General features: G+C 41.4%; 1 protein-coding gene across 1 annotated transcript in view; it reads left to right on the forward strand.

Moving 5' to 3' along the window:
- Positions 1-8,227: 8,227 nt before the first annotated feature.
- The window catches only part of fam155b (family with sequence similarity 155 member B), a 128,815-nt gene continuing 117,659 nt past the window's right edge, over positions 8,228-19,383 (forward strand). The window contains exon 1 of the mRNA XM_039766367.1: positions 8,228-9,416. Within this exon, the coding sequence (XP_039622301.1) occupies positions 8,742-9,416 (675 nt within the window). The 5' untranslated portion in view covers positions 8,228-8,741. The remainder of the gene's footprint in view (positions 9,417-19,383) is intronic.

Below are 19,383 nucleotides of genomic sequence, written 5' to 3' on the forward strand. Positions count from 1 at the left end.
GAGTGAGGAAGAGTACCACGGGACTGATGATAACTCTTAAGAAGTTACAACTTCCAGCAGCTGAAATTTGATAAACTGTGCAGACAACAACTGTAGCCAGGCTAATTCACCTGTCATACCTTTATGGCAGAATGGTACAGACAATGCCACTGTTATCAAATACACCCCATCCCCACCAGGAAGCATGGTGGTGGCAGCATCAAGTTGTAAGGATGCTTGTGAGCAGCAGGCCTTGGAAAGATTGTAAGGGTAAAATTACAAGGAAATCCTGGAGAAAAACCTGGCCTGGTTTGCAAAAAAAGCAATGCCATGGGAGAAGATCTGTTATCTAGCATGGCAACGACCCCAAGTATAAAGCAGCAGCTACACAGGAATGGCTTCAAAACAACAATAATCATTTCCAGGTGGGGCTGAGTCAGAGTTCAGATCTCAGTCCAAATGAGAACTTCTGGCTGGACTTGAAATAGGCTGTTCACTCATTATCCCCATGTGACCTGACAGAGCCTGAGTAGTTTCACAAAGAAGACGAGGAGAAACCGCAGTGTTCAGATGTGCAAAGTGGACAGAGGGAGACCTGAGCACACAGGCTTAAGGATACTGGAATACTGACTTGGAGGGGTAAATAGTTACGTGATTAACTTAGTTTGTGTTTTATATTTGGAATTACGTTACACCACTTTGCTCAGATCTGTTTTCACTTTGACATTAAGGAGTCTTCATTTTTGATCAATGACAAAAAAGCCAAATTAGATCCACTGCGATTCAGTGTTGTATAAGAATAAACTGTGAAAACGTCTGAGGGTGGGGGGTGAATAGGTTAGACTGCATAGCTTGGTCTGGTTGTTGTAATGGCTATGATGTGAAACAAACAGTTGTGGAAAACAGAACAACGGGTCCCATATTCATTGTTATGTTAGTCTGGAAATCCAAAAGTATTGTCAGTTACACATTTGAGGAAGAGGATATCTGATAACCTGTGGTGGGCTGGCGCGCTGCCCGGGGTTTGTTTCCTGCCTTGCACCCTGTGTTGTCTGGGATTGGCTCCAGCAGACCCCCGTGACCCTGTAGTTAGGATATAGTGGGTTGGATAATGGATGGATGGATATCTGATAACAGGTTTAGAGCCGGTGTGAAACTCTGGGTATTGGGATGCCTAATATGTTGTGATATATGAACATATTTAAGACACCAGGCAGACATGCCCCAAAAGCCCTTTGCTCCTCTTAATCATAAATGTTTTCCTTTTTCATGCTAAATTCTGTCTTCAGATCTGTGCCACACTACCTTCCCCTCCCTGCTGAACAGCTTTTGATGGTTTGTGATGTAAGCAGGAGAGTTGACAGTTAAAGTATATTTTAGAGAGTATATATTTCTGTTTGTTCACACAGCTGGGGGTATTGCTATTCGCACAGATGTTCCAGTCACACCAAGTCTTCAATGCAGCTCGATATTTGTGTTTAAGGAGCAGTTATTTCCCGTTGATTGGATCAGAAAATATTTCATATTAGAGCAGTACTCGGTGTCTTAGTAACCAATATTAATCCTCGCAGGAATATTTGACTTACACTGCTGATAGTGTGCCTAAACGTGCCCATTTATTGTCACTCAGCACTGAACTTTGCTCTACAGCCACAGAAATCATTGTTTGGGACTATTCAGCTTAGGAACCTCATTGACTCTCTGCCTGCTTTTATGTCCCTTCCACATTCACGCCCAGTGAATGAGCTACCGTTGCATTGTTTAGCCATATTAAAAGCAGAAGAATAAAGGACACTAAGAAGACAATGGCACTGATACGCTTGGTCATGAGCTAACAGGCTGGATCCTTATTCCATTTGGCACAGGCTGTGTGAGACCTCCTTGCAGTTCAAAACAAGTGGAGCACAAGCCTCATCTTTGGGCTTCTATCTGTTCCTGATATTGAATGAATGACTCAGCTGTTGTCACACATCATGTGAAACATGGAAACCAGAGGTACAGTCAGCTGAGTCCCTGTGAGCCTGTCTGTGAATCACAAATCTCACACTCTTGGCAGTTTCCTTCATACCCACAGGCCAATGTGGCTCTTGGGGACCATCATTCAGATCTTAAAAAGACAAAGGGGTGGAGAGAGAAAGCAGAAACCAGGCTTTGTGTTTAGGTGATCATCAACATCTGATTTGATATGACTCTAGGTGCACTTGTGTCTATATCAGTGAAAATGTAAAAAGTCATGCAAGGATACAGCCAGTAACTCAACTGCATGTGTTCTCTGTATGCATGCGCCATTGTGTATGTGTACATATCAGTATCAGAATCTTCTTTACAATTCCAACAGCATCAGCTTCAAGGCAGAAACAAATCCTGGATGGAATCCCAGCCTATTAAAAAGCCATCGCACTCCCATTTACGCAAGGCACATTTAGACTTCTCAATCACCTCCACAATGTAGAAGGAAGGCAGAATGCCCACAAAAATCACATGTAGAGACAGGGATTACTGGCACAGTTTATGTAGACATGAGAGAAATCAAGTCCTGGGGTCAAATTTATACAATTTTGAATGGGTTTGATTGAGAAAATATGCAAACCCCAAAAATGAGTACGCCAAAAGAAATCTGATCTTTAAAATCTGCCACACACAATTTACTTACTATAATTCATAATCATCTTGTAAATATGCGTTCACCTCAAGCCACACCCTCAAACCATATATGGAGTATGCCGGGGTACTCAATTACAGTGCCGGAGGTCCACAGTGGATGCAGGTTTTCACTTTAACCAGTTTCTTAATTAGAATCAATTTATTGACTTATAAAGCAATATTATTTTTGGGCTTAGCTTTAGTTAACTGATTCAGAACCCTTAATTGCCTATTTTAGTTTTAAACATCTACATTTAAGGTTTTAATTGCTGCAGTTTTAATAATGGGGTGCAAACGACAAAGGAACCCCCAGCTCTCCAGCTAAAGTGCTACCACTTAAATCTGTGTACATGCATCATGAAGTATCTGTGCCAACACAGTGTTCTGAAATAAATGAGAGAGAAGATAAAGACCACAAAACATATGGATAAAGCTCTCAGAAAGCAAAAAGTATACAATTGTTGTTTTGGAAAAATATAAGCACTAACAATCCATATAATTAAATACCAAGTTTCATTATCTGTTAGGCCCAATTTCTGATTATGAATCTGGTTGGAACAAAAACCTGCAACCATTGTGGACCTCCAGGACCATAAGACGATGCTAATGAACCCCATGATGCTGTAGACCTTCATTGGCTGGTAAGGTAGACTCCTTTCTGAAGAGTCCAGATACCAGGTTTCATTAGAAGAGACCTATGGTGTGTTCTTCACTGCATTGTAGCACCTCTCCTCTGTGCATCTGGGATCAGGGAAAGGCTTAAGAAGCCAGTATCTGAGTGGGCAGCCGTTCTTAGCTAGCACATGCAATGATGTGATTGCTGTTATAATGAATTGTTAGGCCATATGCAACACTGAGGTTTCAGTCAGTTACCTTACTAACAATCCAGCCACCACGTACAGCACCATCAGCAAGTCGTCTGATCATCACTGTTATGCCTCAAAATAAACAAATCATGGTTTTTACCGTGTCCACTGACCCACAATGCTTGTCAGTCTCATGTTTGCCTCACAAATCATTTGTGCACTAATAAAAAAGTAACTACTTACAGTTAACAAAATCAGCATCATTCTCACTAGGTGCCCTTATTGCAATATGAGAGCTGTCAATTGCCATTATTACCTTTGGAAATACACACACTGCTGCAAATTGCATTTTTATGTTGGCATGTAAAACCAGACCCATACTTAAACTGAATGTAGCGCCACATTAGTCATTTACAGTGGGTGTAATGAAGCAGACGTTGGCAGAGATATTCCTGACTTGTCGGCCAGTTCCCTTCGGTAGGTGCCTGTTGTCAGGAGGCCAACTGTTGTTAAAACCTGTACATGAGCAGGAAGAGACCAGTTATGTGCAGTCTGTCTTTCTAATGCCTGGGCCAACTCAACATATTGTTCCAAAAGAAGGTCTTTTGATCAAGTCCAAACTGACACATAGGCCATCATCATCATGGACAAAAAAAATGCAAGCAGTCCCTTAAACGTCACTCCCGTCATATATGACCATTTGCCTAGTCTTGAAGCTGTACCAAACAAGTCATGTTATGTAAACCTTATAGGCTATGAATAGGCTATAGGGCATGGGATTTACAGCTTTCTGTCAGCGGAGCGTGAATCACACCTGTGTTTTTACTGCACTGGTTTCTAATTCAAGTAGTCAATATAAACTGAAGAAAAAACAAACAAGTTCTTCAGTGCAAATACACAGCATTGGCCCTCTTAAGGAGAAACTAGCGTGGAGTCTATCATATTCATCACTTTTGAGGCATAATATGTTTGTCACATCAACACTCATTATAATAAATTCTCGGCGATATGAACTATTATGCGCATCAGTTTTGGCTGCATTCCCCTACGTAATCAAAGGTCTTGTCGTTTCCCAATTTCTCCAAAATGTTGTGTGCAGATGGCTCAGAGTTGCCATAAATATATGCAAGTTTTCCTTTATAAATCCAATGGTTTGCATGGAAACTGATGTGCATACATTTCAAGCCTTTTTTGTATGTATTAACGTTTTATCAAGTGCACCAATAGATATATGCCAGGCTACCACCCTGGAACATTTTCAAAAGCCCCCAAAAAAAACACTTGTTCAATTTTGCTTTTTCGTAGCTGCATATTAGTTATGCTCCTAATAAACTAGATTGACATGGAATGATCATATTCTTCACTGAATTTGCAATCATTAATCTCTACTTTTCTCTGATCGTGTGGTGCCTCTACCATGTGTTCAAAACACAGTGTAGCTGCTTCTGGTGCTCAAATGAAAGTGGATACCAAAACCTGCCACAAGGCCCACTGCATCGATTCCTCTGAGATGAAGACTAAATACATTAAGAAATGGCTTAAGAACATTTATGTGAGACAGAATGCCCAGTGGCAGCTGGATGGGCATTTGGCCTTGGAACCCATGCAGATTTTGGTTTTTTTTTTCCTTCTGCTTAACTGGAGATTTTTTTCTGTCCTCCTGGGCTTATATACTACATATAAGGACTCTCGTGTCTTTGAATTATATATCTGCCTTATGTAAGTGTGAACTATTTAGTTTTGCTATTTGTTCATTATTACCCTTATCTAATTAAATTATTTCTTTGATTTTAACTATTTCTTTTTACATCTTGTAAAACACACTGAGCTACATCCTGTGCATGAGAATATGTTATAAAAAGAAATTTTGTTGCTGTTCCTGATGTACCTTGTATAAATCTGACCCCAAGTTCCTGGATCTGGTAGGCAGCTGCTCTAATCACCTTCATCCAGCATCCTCTAAACATAACATTTCCAAACCAGCTTAATCCAGTTCAGGGTCACAGGCTGCACTCACACACACATCCATGTTCTCATTCACACAAGGTCAATTTGTAATCCCCTAAAAGCCTAACCTGCACACCTCTGAGGATTTGGGAGGAAAGGCTATGCAGAGAAGGACAAAAGTTGCAAACTTCCTGCGGGCAATGCTAGGTGGGTAAACCACAGTACCAACTATTGAAGTTGTTGGTGGTAAACACTGTTCCACCCCCTTAAACAGACAGAATATCCAATAATTTCCTTCATTGTGTTTATGTGGTGCATGACATATTGATCAGTGCTGCCACCGCACAGAAGCAGCATCCTGGGTTCAAATCCTGCCCCTGGTTGTTCTCCCTATCTGCAGGTGAGGTTAATCGCCAGTTCCACACCGGACCCTTCACAAACCTAAAGAAGGCTATACAACAAAAACATTGTGTGTCTACCCTTATTTTCTTTTTCTTTTTTTTAATTTACCTTTTATTTTATGTTGTGCCAATTTGCTTGTTTTATTGAACCGAATAACAGGTTTCAGTGTTGCTAATGCAACTACAAAAAGTTTCTGTAATGACCAATCGTCACTTAAACAAGACCAATTTGGGATATGCTAAAGGTGTTGACTAATAGGACACTGAAGGAATGGCTGCTGAAAATGGGACTTTGCAGTCATATGTATATTAAGTAACAAATTAAAAATGAGACATTTCAAGCTGTAATAGGCATTAGCAACATGAATACCAAATACCAAAAATAGTAATGTCTCTGCTATATTTTTTAAATCAGTTTAATAACATCTTGATTAAAAAGGCATCATTTTGTCTCAAAAACATGAAATTTCTTATGTGTTTCCAAACTTTTGAACTCTAGTGTATGTATGCTAGGAAGAGTAGGGAAACTCGCAATCCTGAAATTAAGTAACAGTTAAGCCTTCTTTTGAGTATCTAAAGAGTGATCATTTGAAAGTACACATGTATCTATTGTGCAGTGCTTTTGGTATCTGTATATCTGTTTTATCTATCTATCAAAGTTATATATTTCTGCAGTATGTGTTAACATTGCAGAGGTAATTTTCAGCTTCTTTTGTCAATCAGACACTCACATGGTAATTAATATTTCATTAGGATTTTTTTTTAAATTTGAGTGTTATAAACTGAGGTCTTGAGCTTCCAATCACCAGAATGTTGTCTTTGAATAGTCGGAAGTAGCAATTGCAATAATAGTAGTAGTAGCAGTAATAATAATAATAATAATAATAATAATAATAATAATAATAATAATAATAATAATAACAATGAAATATGCACTACTAGCCATATTTGAGTACTACTAACCATATTTGATGACTCCAGTTATAAAATGCCAACGACAATTCCATTTTTCTGGGGACCACAGCGCTGTCCGTTGCCCAGAGAATAGCCTTCACATGCTGGGAGACAAGGAGCTGTCCATCAGCACCACCAGCTGCGACGTTGCCTTTCCTTTCATCTTGTCCAACATCCTCCAAACTCCTGCGGTTTCCATTCTGCCTGCCTGCCTGCCTGCCTGTCTGGTCTTCAAGTATCTGTAAGAGAGCAGGCAACATGCTAGATAATTACCTCTCCGAAATACAAAGCTGATTCAGCACAACTGACACAAGTGATTTTTTAAGCTTTCGAAAGAACAGGTAACAGGCTTATAATAGAAATGTTATTGCTGAACATTCAATTTGTTCTTTTATTTTTCTGCCTGAGCTACACACATTTTCTTCTACATTTGAACGACTTACGTTTGCCTAAGTGTACTGTAGGTGTGTGTACGAAAAAATAAATATATATCCATTTCACGAATCAGCTTAATCCACTATATCCTAGTAAGGAAGACGAGCCTATAGCGACGGGTAGATAGCGGGAACCAGCCTTGGACAGAATAGAATAAAGAACACAAGCATATTTACTCTAACCTGGACAATTTAGAGCCGAGATGAGGAGTTACGGATAACACTCATACGCGCACACCCACGTACACAGACAAAAACAAGTATATGTGTAAAGATACACTGTATGTGAACTGCCGTAGGGAGCGGACTCAGAAAACAAAGGAAAGGATATATTACATTTTAAATATAGCCATCAAATCTTACATAAGCATTATTTGATGAAAACATTATATTTGTCCTATGCCGCGTATTCAATATATTACATTTTATATGTCAGTTAGCCAAAATTAAGTAAGCAATGAATGCAGGTATTTTTTTTCAAATTCTCATCATGTTGCAGTGGTCCCTAAAGAATATCACGCCTTAGTTGGTGATATATTTACAATGTGCCCGTGTACTTCTGTGTGACCGAGTGCGTCTGGGAGTGTGTCATCCAGCTCTGCAGAATTTGAAAGCCTGCTGCTTTATTTATTGTGTGATTAGTAGAAATGTTTCAAGACGTAAAATGTATCAAATCGATGTGACGAAGATAAAGTGTAAAAAATGAAATGACTCAAAATGATTCAAAAAATTAGCTTTGCTATCTATCTATTTCTCTATCTATCTATAGGATTCCCACACGCATACATATTTACCACATATCGAATGCCAGCCCCCCACAAGCGGAAAAGCGGACATCAATAAAGTGAGATCGGCTCTTAACGAGACGTGACGGGCGCTGAGCAATCTGCTTCTGAAACGACACGAAAGGACAGACAGACTGACTGATGTCAGTCCCTCTTGTTGGCTGGGTGCCCCGGGCCGAGGGGGGTAGCCGAGAGAATGAATGAATGAAAGGGGCGGAGGGGTGTATGAATGGAAACGCTGTGAATGGGGAAGGGAGAGGAGCGGAGCGGCGCACAGCGCAGGCGCCCCCCGATCAATTTCTCAAGGTGTTCTCTGCAAAGCTGAAGATGGCGACAGACTGAAAGAGGGGCTCACAGCAGGGAGATCAGGATGGTCAGGAGCGGATTCAGCCTTTTGCATCAGAAGCGGAAGAAAAAATAAACTCAAGCGGCGGTGGCGGCGGCGGAGGAGGCAGCGGGGAGGATGAACATGGCCAGAGCGCGTTTCTGGAAGGGTTCCGCGTTTCCCGAGAGCAGCCGAGGGGGGTGTTGAGGAGGCTACATGGGATTCTGCGGCATCCTGAAAATATGGGTGTATAGGGATGATTTCGTTGGGATTTGTTTCACCGTTACAATGGCTCATCCTGAAATTTAGACGCAGAGGAGGGCAAAGGGGATCGATTTGCAATTTCCAGACGCCAGAGATGCTGCCCGGTACCATGCTGCGAAGGAGGTAGGTGACATTGTTTTGGGGGAAAAACAGGAGAGGAGAACAAACCCGCTGGAGACCGCTTTCGTCTCCCCCCCTAAAATATGATCAGGGGTGCTTGGATGTACCGAAGGAAAGATGATACCGTGTTAAAAATTTGTTGTGCACCCAAACAAAGCGACAAACCCTGCGCCGATTCCGAGAGGGCACAGAAATGGCGAATGTCTCTGGCATCGCTCTTATTTTTCACTGTCCTCCTGTCTGACCACCTCTGGCTGTGCGCTGGAGCCAAGCTGAGGTCCAAGGACCGGGGCTTTGGGAACGCCATGAGCAATGCGATGCGGCCCGAGCTAGCGCATCTCTCTCCCAGCAATCCGACCAAATCCGCGGCTCCAGGTCCTCATTGCACTGATGCTCAAGAGCTGGAGCCAGCCTGCACCAAACTGCATCTGCAGCCTCCGGCCTGGGGCTCTCAGTTCCCCTCGTCATCATCCGAAATCCTGCTGGCTTACTTTAGGAACCTCAGCCTTTCCTTCTGCGATCGCTACACCATCTCCGACCTGCTGGCGGGGATGTCCCGGCCGGAAAGTGTGGATTGCAGCCTCGAGAACCTGCTGTGGGACCTGAGCAGCTGCGGGGAGGTGTGCAGCCAGTGCGTGCAGGCGTACATGAGGCTGGACCAACATGCTCAGGAAAAATATGAGGAGTTCGAGCTCCTCTTTCTCAAGTACTTGCAGTCCGAGGGATATTCGGTGCGCTCCTCCATGGACGCCTGCAAGGTGAGTCCTCTTTCTCCTCTTCCATGCCTTCTTCTTCTTCCATGATCTCATTCTAAGAAAATGCAGGACATTATGCTGTGGGTGTTTGATCTGGGAGCAGCTGGCCCAGCGATTCAGGTGGATGGCAAGAATTAGTCCATCATCACCAGTCTCTCTCAAGAGGTATAGGCAGCAGTTTGGAAGGTGACAAGGCTTGGGGCACGTGGACAAAGAAAGCCACAGAGGCCTACTTATGGATGCCCTGGTATCTGGCTTACTGGTTTGCTGATTTGTTGGCAGTCTGAGCAAACTCCTGGTGTATCTAAAATCACATTACTATCAATTTAGCATCCTTGTCATGAGCCAGTGCATGGTGCACCAGGTAGGATTAGATACAGTAATATCATTATGCTGGTCAATAAAATCATGCAGAATGCCTAATATACACGCACACAGCAGTGGCAGCTATAGGCCTTGGTCACAAAAAAAAAGCCTTTATAATGAGCAAGAGGCCTGCTGCTTTTATACTCTTAACACTCACCCATTTACATCAACAAACGACTGCCTAGAAGAACCACTGGAACGCAAGGACACATGCAACATGTAGTGGGCTTCCTGCAGCAGTTCAGTGAACATGCAGTTCACAATGTCTTTGTATTTCTTGCTTTGTGCTCGGAATATTCTGTTAATGTGACTGGGCTAAGCGTTTCTAAGAAAATGACAAGAAAAAGCATCTCACAATGCACTCTAATCATTATACTTTTAACCCAAAGCACATTCAGTGTTTAAGCAGATATATATGCATGTGCATCCATGTGTGGGGGTTTGTATGCCCAAGTGTCAGCTGTTAATGTGTGTGTGTGTGTGTGTGTTTGTGTACAGTAGCTGAGCATTATCTTCATTTGTTCTTGTTGTGTCTGTGTGTCTCAAAGTGTTTGGAAAGTAACCGTGTGCGCGTGAGTAAGTGTGTTTGTACTCACTTGCTGGCCATGTCGAGCTGTAGCTTGAGGCAACAACACCTGAAGCCGCAGTGATGGCCACACTCCACTTTTGGAAGAGCACTCTGTAAACCTGCCAAAGTATCTTGTTGGTTGCTGGATAAGACTAGCAGGCTTGTATGATGGGGGGAAAATATGATTCTTTAAAAATCATGGTTGTGAATGTACAGCAAATAATTTATACTGAAATATACCAGTGCCCCAACTGTACTGTAAGTGAGCAGTAGATGACATCTGTGAGCCTGAATTACAGCTTGCAGCACTTTAAAGACTAATTTTTATTATGGATTTGTTTTATTATAGCAGGATAAATTCAAAGAACTCGATTAATGGCTGTGATCTAATTAACTACTTATTTAGCTCTGTATAATATCTGTTGCTCATTTCATGTCACTTCCATTACTGAAGTGCTTCTTTTTCTTCTTTAATCCTCCTTTCTCACGTTGTTGGTCATTTATCTGCTGGAGGCCTTTCATCTGTGTTTTCATGTTTGAAACAGCGGCTTCAGCTATAGCTGCTACTTCTTACAAATGCAAGAGCTCCGCTGGGATTTGGTAGGCCATTGCCAAGGAGGACTAGTCTCTAAACAGACAAACATCCATCTTATCTTAAATACTAGATCTCTCTGGCTAGGAATACAGTATGTGGGGGATTTATTAGACTTTACAAGGCAGGCAACTATCTTTCATGACGCAGAGGTCAGCTCCAGTTAGATTTCCCTTTACTAAGTGCTAAACCCACTTCCTAGTGTGGTCTATGCCACTCTGAGGGCGCTGTCATTGTCCGAGATTCCAACTCCTCTTACAAGCTATGTCTACCCCAGGGAACCCTCTGTAGAAATACAGGAACCCCACTGGAGTATATTGGACTTTCAAGCAAGGCCATTGCCCCATGTGATGCCGAGAACAGCTCCAGGGATATCTTCTTTTCCAAATGCCAAGGTCTCTATGGGATCTTCTACCCTGGAGTCTATTGACATATACCAGGTAGGCCTACCTTTCTAAGTAGATCTTAGTCCTCATTTGGATCTTAACACCTATCCAGGCCTTGTCTTACACCATTAATGTATCATTAGTTTTAATATGCTGGAAAACTTTCAAGGCTCCACACCACCCTTATGTTTCATGAACACACTATATCCTTGCAATGGATGTCACTTTACGATGAATGTCAAAGGGTTGCAGCTTTCTGTAATTTCCATCTTCTACTTTTAACAGGAATGTGGGCATGGATTTCAGCTCATTTTTAAATGGTCGCAGCTTTGACCCAACTACACTGAAACTGGTGGGTCTAATTGTAGTCTGTACCCTTTCAAAAACTCACATCACTTGTCAGTTTGTCACTACAGCAGGTTCATACAAGGCAGATATATATTTGGTTTTGGCATAGCAAGAGGGAAAGACGGGGAGAAGTCCTCTTCATATTTTTTGAGGTAAAATGGAGATCACTGTGATAAATGAATAAATGTTGCAGATTGTGAAAGTGGACATGGATTTTAGCCCATGTAAACAGAGTTTAGCTGGCTGCACTCGTTGTGCCACAATGGCTGGTTAAGACTGTAAGAATGATTTCTGGAATCAGTAGTATTTTGATATGCCTCATGCCTTTTAATTAATTTAATTTGTAAATAAACTGTTTTCAAAACTATGGGAGACATGTCTTTTATGCAGTTTGTGGAAATTTTGCCCTATGTCTGAGCAGGTCTCACTTAATAGATTCATGGAAGCTCTGCTGGGCTTTAGTGCGCTCAAGGAAGGTCACGGACCCATGAGACTTGGAGACCACCTACAGTTAGACACCCACTTTAAAAATGAAAAAGACATTTCTTGGATGCTTGTCCTGTGTATATGGACAGATACCAAGTAGTTGTACCCTTCTTAGTGGGCTCTGGTTCTCTTAGAGGTCTAAACTACTGACTTGGTCGTGTCTTACAACTGTGGTGTACATTTGGTTTTAGAGCCCACACAACACTTCAGTGTTTTCACTACACTGAATCCATGCACTAGAGGTCATTTTATGATACATTTATAACCGGCACCGCTTTATGTGTTAATTGTCTTTTAGTACCAACATTAAAGAGGAATCTGGTTGAGACTTTATGTTTACGTTTTACTGTGAGTGCCACAACTGTCATTTTGGATTGTTATTTCTACCCAAGCCACCCTTCCTGAGTTTTAATATGCTTTTAATGTAACGTAATGTACTGGCCATCTCAGATCAGATTTCTTTCTTTTGAAAATGCCAAGGCCTTTTTGGGATCTTCCCGTTAATGTGAAATATGAAATGTGGTTTGCAGACTGGTCCAAGCAAGTGTCTCCTTACTTAGATATTGTGATCTCAGATGGAAATCGGTGGGCAGAACAAGCATGGACTGAGAGGTGAAGAGATGAATTGGCAAGGTGAAAGGAGGGTTGAGCAACAGGTTAAGGTTAAAGCTAAATGAGTCAGAATAGCCAGGGAATAAAATCAATACAGGAAAAATAAAAACTTTAGTCAAAAGAGAGAGAAAGACATGCAGCCATATCAACATTTCCTTTCCATAACTATAATGAATCTCATGTAATGTGTAATATGTTGGACATATAGCTTGGATACAGAACAATGCTCGCCGCCATCTTAAACACAACTAACAGCAGGATGTCACATGTAATGTAACATCAAACCAACTGCATTACAACAGAGCCATTGTCAAAAATAATATGGCCAGAGCAATTAAACAAAGTTACTAAATGGTGTTGCACGAGAACAATAAAAAATAATAATGATTTCAATAATGATAATCATAACGTTGTAAATAACAAAACCATGTTCAGAAAGTTCATTTCATAACATTAGGGGGCTCAGCCAATACTAGGCACCTCAAACGTTTAAACCTATTATTTCATGTCTTGCACTACATATCTAGCCAGGCATCCTTTGTTAGAATTATGGAGATCTTATTGGGATGCATTAGCTTTTACAAGTTATGCACCGGTGTCATGGTATATAAAAAACACCTTCTTATAAAAAAAGCCAAGGATTCTCTGGAACCTTCTGTTCTAGGTTTTCTTGACTAGTTTCCTGGTAGCTCTACCCAACTTAGAGGGCTTGGATGTACTGAAGGTCACAAGACCTATTATTGGGTGTCCTATACTGCATCTCTACCATGATGTCCATTATTAGAAATAGATGGGTACTTTTAGGCTTTACTAGCAGGGTCATGGCTCCATTATCACTCAACCGCTAGTGAGAATGTCCTTTTGTGGATTGCTAAGGCCTCTCTGAGAACTCCTTTCCCTGGATGTCTAGTTAGAGTTTACGCTTTTTAGTATAAGGCAGGAGGTCCAGTCTAGTTCTTCTTCTTTGACTTCAGTAACATTTTTCTTTTAATGTGACGCATGGCCATTTGGTAGCCTTGTTTCTTCTTCTCACACCTAAGAGGAACTGCTGCAGGGCTTCAGTTTATGTGAACATTGAGTTTTTCTCCCTCACAATTTGTAAGCCATACCAATAAAGCTTACCTATTGATTAGATTCTGATTCTACCATGGGAGTTATCTGCTAAATGACCCCCTTGCTTGGGTATCAGTTATAAATCAGATATTAAGATGTTATCTATTATTTGTAAAGAGTCATTCAGAATTGATAACTGTTATTTAATGCCCTTGTCTAAGTTACTTAAAGACTGGTCATGCAAGTTTGGTTGTTATCCCAAAATAAACATGGAGGAGTAGCAACAAATAAACAGTGCGATGGCGTTTAAGTTAAATATTCTTAGTTTGACTTCATAATACACAATGCTTGTATTTCCACCATTCTTTGATTTATGCCAACATTCACTGGAAGCCTAAGACTGAATCATTGCTTTAATCTGTAAAATATTTTTTTCCTAACAATTCCCAGAGGACCAAGAGGATTTCACTCGGGGGTGCGGTGATTTCCAGTGAGCGTCTTGCAGAGAACTCAAATGTCAGGCTGCTGGCAAGTGTCATACACCTCCCGCTTTGATCTGGAGTGAACTTTACACCTCTGTGTGCAGATCAAGGCCTTTGGCTTCCTGCAAGTTGAGATGCTGATGGAAACTGCCGTCCTCCTACAGCAACAAGGCCATCGTCTTGGGATAGTTTAGTGTTTTCCATTAGTCATAGGGGAGCGGGGCCTTGGTTAAATATGCTGGAGCACCCTTACCTCAAACCCCCTCATGATTATCTGGCTTGGGACTGTCAAAGAAGGAGCCAAACGTTTGTATGGCTTTTTTAATTATACTGAACCTCATCTCAAGGTGTTTTTATAAGAACGATAAAATTGTCCTGTGAGGACAGTATCGTGATGCAGTAGTTTGTACCCTGACCAGCACTGAGCCCCTGCTTCATGTAGTGTCTGTGTTGTGTTCAGTTTATGTAGGCTCCAGGTCCCTGGAAATACAGGAAGTAAGTTTGGAAAATGAATTAATTATTTGATTTGCTCCGAGTCCCAATGCTGGGATTGAGTCCATTATCTTCACCAGTATGCCAAGGGAGAACACAATTTTGGAGAAGCCAAATGTCAGGCTTCACCGGGCCACCCACTGTCACTTTTATAGATGCTTTTTAAATATAAATGTAAATAAAAATTGCCAACTGCTCACTTATTTTCATTATTCATTCAAAGGATTACATTTTCAAAGGATTATTCATTTTTTATAGTGCCTTTCATTGTAAGTAGTGTGATAGAGCACTTAAGAAGGAACTCAAGAATAATATTAGTGGAAAAAGAAACTGATGTGCCATTGGAGATGGAATCTTCTTCTTCTTGTTCTTCGTCTTTCAGCGGCTCCTGTTAGGGGTTGCCACAGCGGACCATCTTCTTCCATATCTTCTTGTCCTCTGCATCTTGTTCGGTTACACCCATCACCTGCATGTCCTCTCTCATCACATCCATAAACCTTCTCTTAGGCCTTCCTCTTTTCCTCATACATGGCAGCTCTATCCTTAACATCTTTCTCCCAATATACCCAGCATCTCTCCTTTGCACATGTCCAAACCAGCGCAATCTCGCCTCTCTGACTTTGTCTCCCAAACATCTAACCTGAGCTGACCTTCTAATGTCTTCATTTCTAATCCTATCCATCCTCGGCACACCCAGTGCAAATCTTAGCATCTTTAACTCTGCCACCTTCAGCTCTGTCTCCTGCTTTCTGGTCAGTGCCACCGTCTCCAACCCATATGCCATAGCTGGTCTCACTACTGTCCTGTAGACCTTCCCTTTCACTCTTGCTGATACCCGTCTGTCACAAATCACTCCTGACACTCTTCTCTACGCACTTCGCCATGCCTGCACTCTATTCGTCACCTCAATTCTGCACTCAATGGAAACAGAATGAAACCTATTAAACTCACAGAGCATTGAGAACATTTCAACATGATCCATAAAACAATGCTGCTCCACTCTGGCTTGGGCCAAGTGCAGTGTTTGCACATTTTCTTTGATTTTATGATTGAAGCCATGATATGCCCGTGTTTGTTCCATAAAGAATGATAAAGAATGACCCTAACCCTAACCCTAACCCTAATACTAATTTTAGAAATGACAATATGTTGTAGGTTTTATATTTAAGCCAAGTAGAGTGGAATTGGTTAGCTGGACTGGCAATGCTAAATAAGTATTTATTCTCCCTGCAGTGAACTGGGACCCCGTCCAGGGACTGTTGCTGTCTTGTGCCTGATGATTGCTGGGATAGACTCTGGCTTTTGTGTGACCCTGTTCTGAATACGAAAATGGATGGATGGATGTGTATTTTATTGGTCTCAAATTCTTGTTAACAATGGAAACAGAGTAGATGTAGCTAGCATCAGGCACAACCACATATTCTGCAACTCCCCATTAAAGCATTGTTTAGCAGAAGTTGCCTCTTTTTAAAAAAATAACGCAGAAATGTTTACTCTTTAAAAATACGGTTTAACAGGAAGGACAACTCTCAATCAGGCAGATGTCAAGTCCCTGGAAAACACCCCATTCCACAAGCTGCTGTTAGATTGATTGACCAGAGACCCTCCATTGGCTGAGTGTTATTGAAAGTGCCCTGCAGTGCCAGCCATGGCTGTCTCGTGACTGTTGTTGCCAGAATAGACTCTGTCACCCTAGCCATGAAAAGAAAGTTCAACAGGAAATGGATGGAGGGAAACACCCTGCACATCTGCTGCAGACATTTTCTGCCCTTCATATTCCTGTTGTCTTGCAGTAACGCGCTATCAGTGCCTGCTCCCAACCTCTCTTTGTCAAAGCAGAGAGCAGGGGGTGAATCTGAGGCAGTTCAAGCACATTCATTTTTCTCTTTTGACACATGTCAGGGTTGTCCAAATGTTGAAAGCCAACATATCAATTAATTAATCTTTTATACAGTACATTTCAAAGTGAAAAAGTCCAATGCAAAATAAATAAATGAAGCAACAAATTCAGCTCTTTGGCTCAAATGACTGTTTTCACACTCTGATCACTCTTGTTGACGGCACTTCTAAGCACTGTGGTCCAAATTCCTAAATTACAAAACCAACAGTGGTGCTCACCTGGCACAGCTAATCATGGCATAGCAAGAGACTCAAGAGGGATCGCTAAATGGACATGTCAGATCTTCTGGCTGGTTGATTTCCTCGTTGCTCATAAATGGCAGGAAATTATAAAAAACAAATTCCAAAGAATATTGGAGTTATTTTTTGTTTTTATCTGTTTTATAGATTATATTGAAAAAATACAACTACAAGTCAGTCGATTTTTATTCATAGGTACTTTCAAAAGTAAAGTTTCAGTTCCACAGTTGGCAAGATCTTTCTTCAAGTTAACTGTAAAATGACAGCAGACCAAATGATAATGGAGATTGTAGAGTCCCTTCTGGTAAAAACACACAAACGTTTGTAAGTTTCTGTGAATCATTTTTGTTCAATAGGATTTCAGCATTGTAATGCGTGCCAGAGTTGAGCATGATTGGCTCTGTTATGCATACCAGAGAAGCACAGATAGGGCACACGGAAAGACAGACAAACGGGCAAACTCTCACACGTGCATCCTATTCGAGATAGCCGACTACCATTCACAGGTTCTAAAATGTGAACCTCCATTGGAAACTCAAAGTCAGACTTTTCTGACCCCATTACAATTTTTTCTCTTGTAGTTCGAATGGGCCAGTTAACAAGATTAGGTGGAAAAACACAAACTGAAACAAGAACCACTCAGGTTATGGCACCATTTCTACAGTGAGCACCATTGCAAAGCTCTTCCTAGCTTCTATTTGGCGACAGGATTTTATTCCAACCAGTTTCTTATATTTAAGTATATCTTATTATGAATTGAATTCCTTGTTTAACTAAAGCTCAGGTCTGTCAGAATTAATAATAATGAAACTTTTACAACATAAGAAATTTGTCAAATGACTGGAGACCATTCAGTCTATCAGTAGCTATGCTGTTCCAATATTTTGACCTGGTACTTCTCAAAGGTTATTTATTAAGCTTTCTGCTTCGACTACAAGCTTTATTAGTTTGTTCCAGATTCCCACAAGTCTTTGCATAAAGAAATGCTTCCCGGTTTCACTCCTAAATGCTGCTCTCCTTACTTTCTAAATTGTACCTTTACATGTACTTCTGCCAGGAGTTTCACCATTTCAGCCGTTTTTGCTTTGTCTTAATTTAATTGCTTGTTAATAGTTTTCACTACATTAGTCAACTGCTTACCCAGTTCCAGGTTACAGGTCAGGTCAGGTTGGGGAGCATGCACTGGTACAGCGTGTTACCGCACCCACCACATGATGAAACAGCTCAGGATCCTGGTTGGCAACCCCCCAGGCAGAAACGCGGTCCAGTTCTACCCTCAATGGCCATCTATCTGCTACAGCCAGGTGTTACGTGTGTGTCCCCTTGGCCTGGTCCAGCCGCTTGAGGCACAAACCATTAACCATCTCCGAGCAGAGGTCCAGTTTGAACTTATAGTCGAACAAATTAATATTACCAGTTAACTCATCCAGTGAGTGTGAACACACAAGGCAGGTTAAATGCACCCAGAATTATGAACCTTTGTTGTTTCTTGAAATTAACCAGAAGGCAATTAACCGAAGGTTGCGCATGACAAGCTAGTCAGCCAAATTGGTGCCATTTTCATTGGGTATGTATGTTCATCATTAAGGAGTTCATTTAAATGCTAAACTTTAAAAATATTCAGAGAGAAAAAAATTAAAGGGTTGAGATTTAATCCACTTCAATCTATTTGGCTGATTTTCCCCAGAAAATTAAAATCAAGGTTTGGTGGACTTTTCAGCACAACACACTGGTAACGTGAACATAGTAATAAATTGTTATATTCCCTAATTTATCTTAGGAATTTGTGGGAGACCTGAAGCCCCAGATGCCTTTCAGTAGCAGACGTGAACAGCCCTGATATAAAACAGAGAAAGCACTTGCTGGTGGAGGGGCTTGTCCGGGATCACACAGCGACACGGTGGCATAGATTGACCCCGATGAGCTAGGGTGTCTTGGTTGGGGGCTACACTACCTATCAGCTATTCAAAGCCAATCAAAAGATTTAAAATTAAGGAATTCAGTAACAGACATCACTTGACACCTGATGAACTGGTAATAAGCATTGCTGGCTCTGCTGCCCTGCTGAAGTGTAGAAGGCCAGTGTCCAAGGGGAATGCTTTAGAGAGGTCTCTTCATGAACCCCCCCGCCTACGTGAACAGCATAAAGATACAATAAGAGTGCCAAGCAAAGAGTGAGATGCAGGAAAAGAAGACACCAAGATTTCTGTTAGGAATGCTTTGTCACTAGACTGTTGCATCATGATTTATGTCTGGCCCATCCTCTTGCTTTAAGAAGTTTTCAAAATGTCGGCAGTTTTTAGCCCATTGCTTCAATTTTCAGCTATTGGATTGTCAATATTTGGGGTAATTATCTCCTGTTATGGCCGTGGATCTCAGACACCTACGGCTTTCTGTGCTTTCCCCTGTGAGTTTGATGCATTTCCCCGAGTGCTGCGCTGAGCAA

This window comes from Polypterus senegalus, chromosome 10 (genome assembly GCF_016835505.1).
Source record: "Polypterus senegalus isolate Bchr_013 chromosome 10, ASM1683550v1, whole genome shotgun sequence".
NCBI classification, from domain to species: Eukaryota; Metazoa; Chordata; class Cladistia; order Polypteriformes; family Polypteridae; genus Polypterus; species Polypterus senegalus.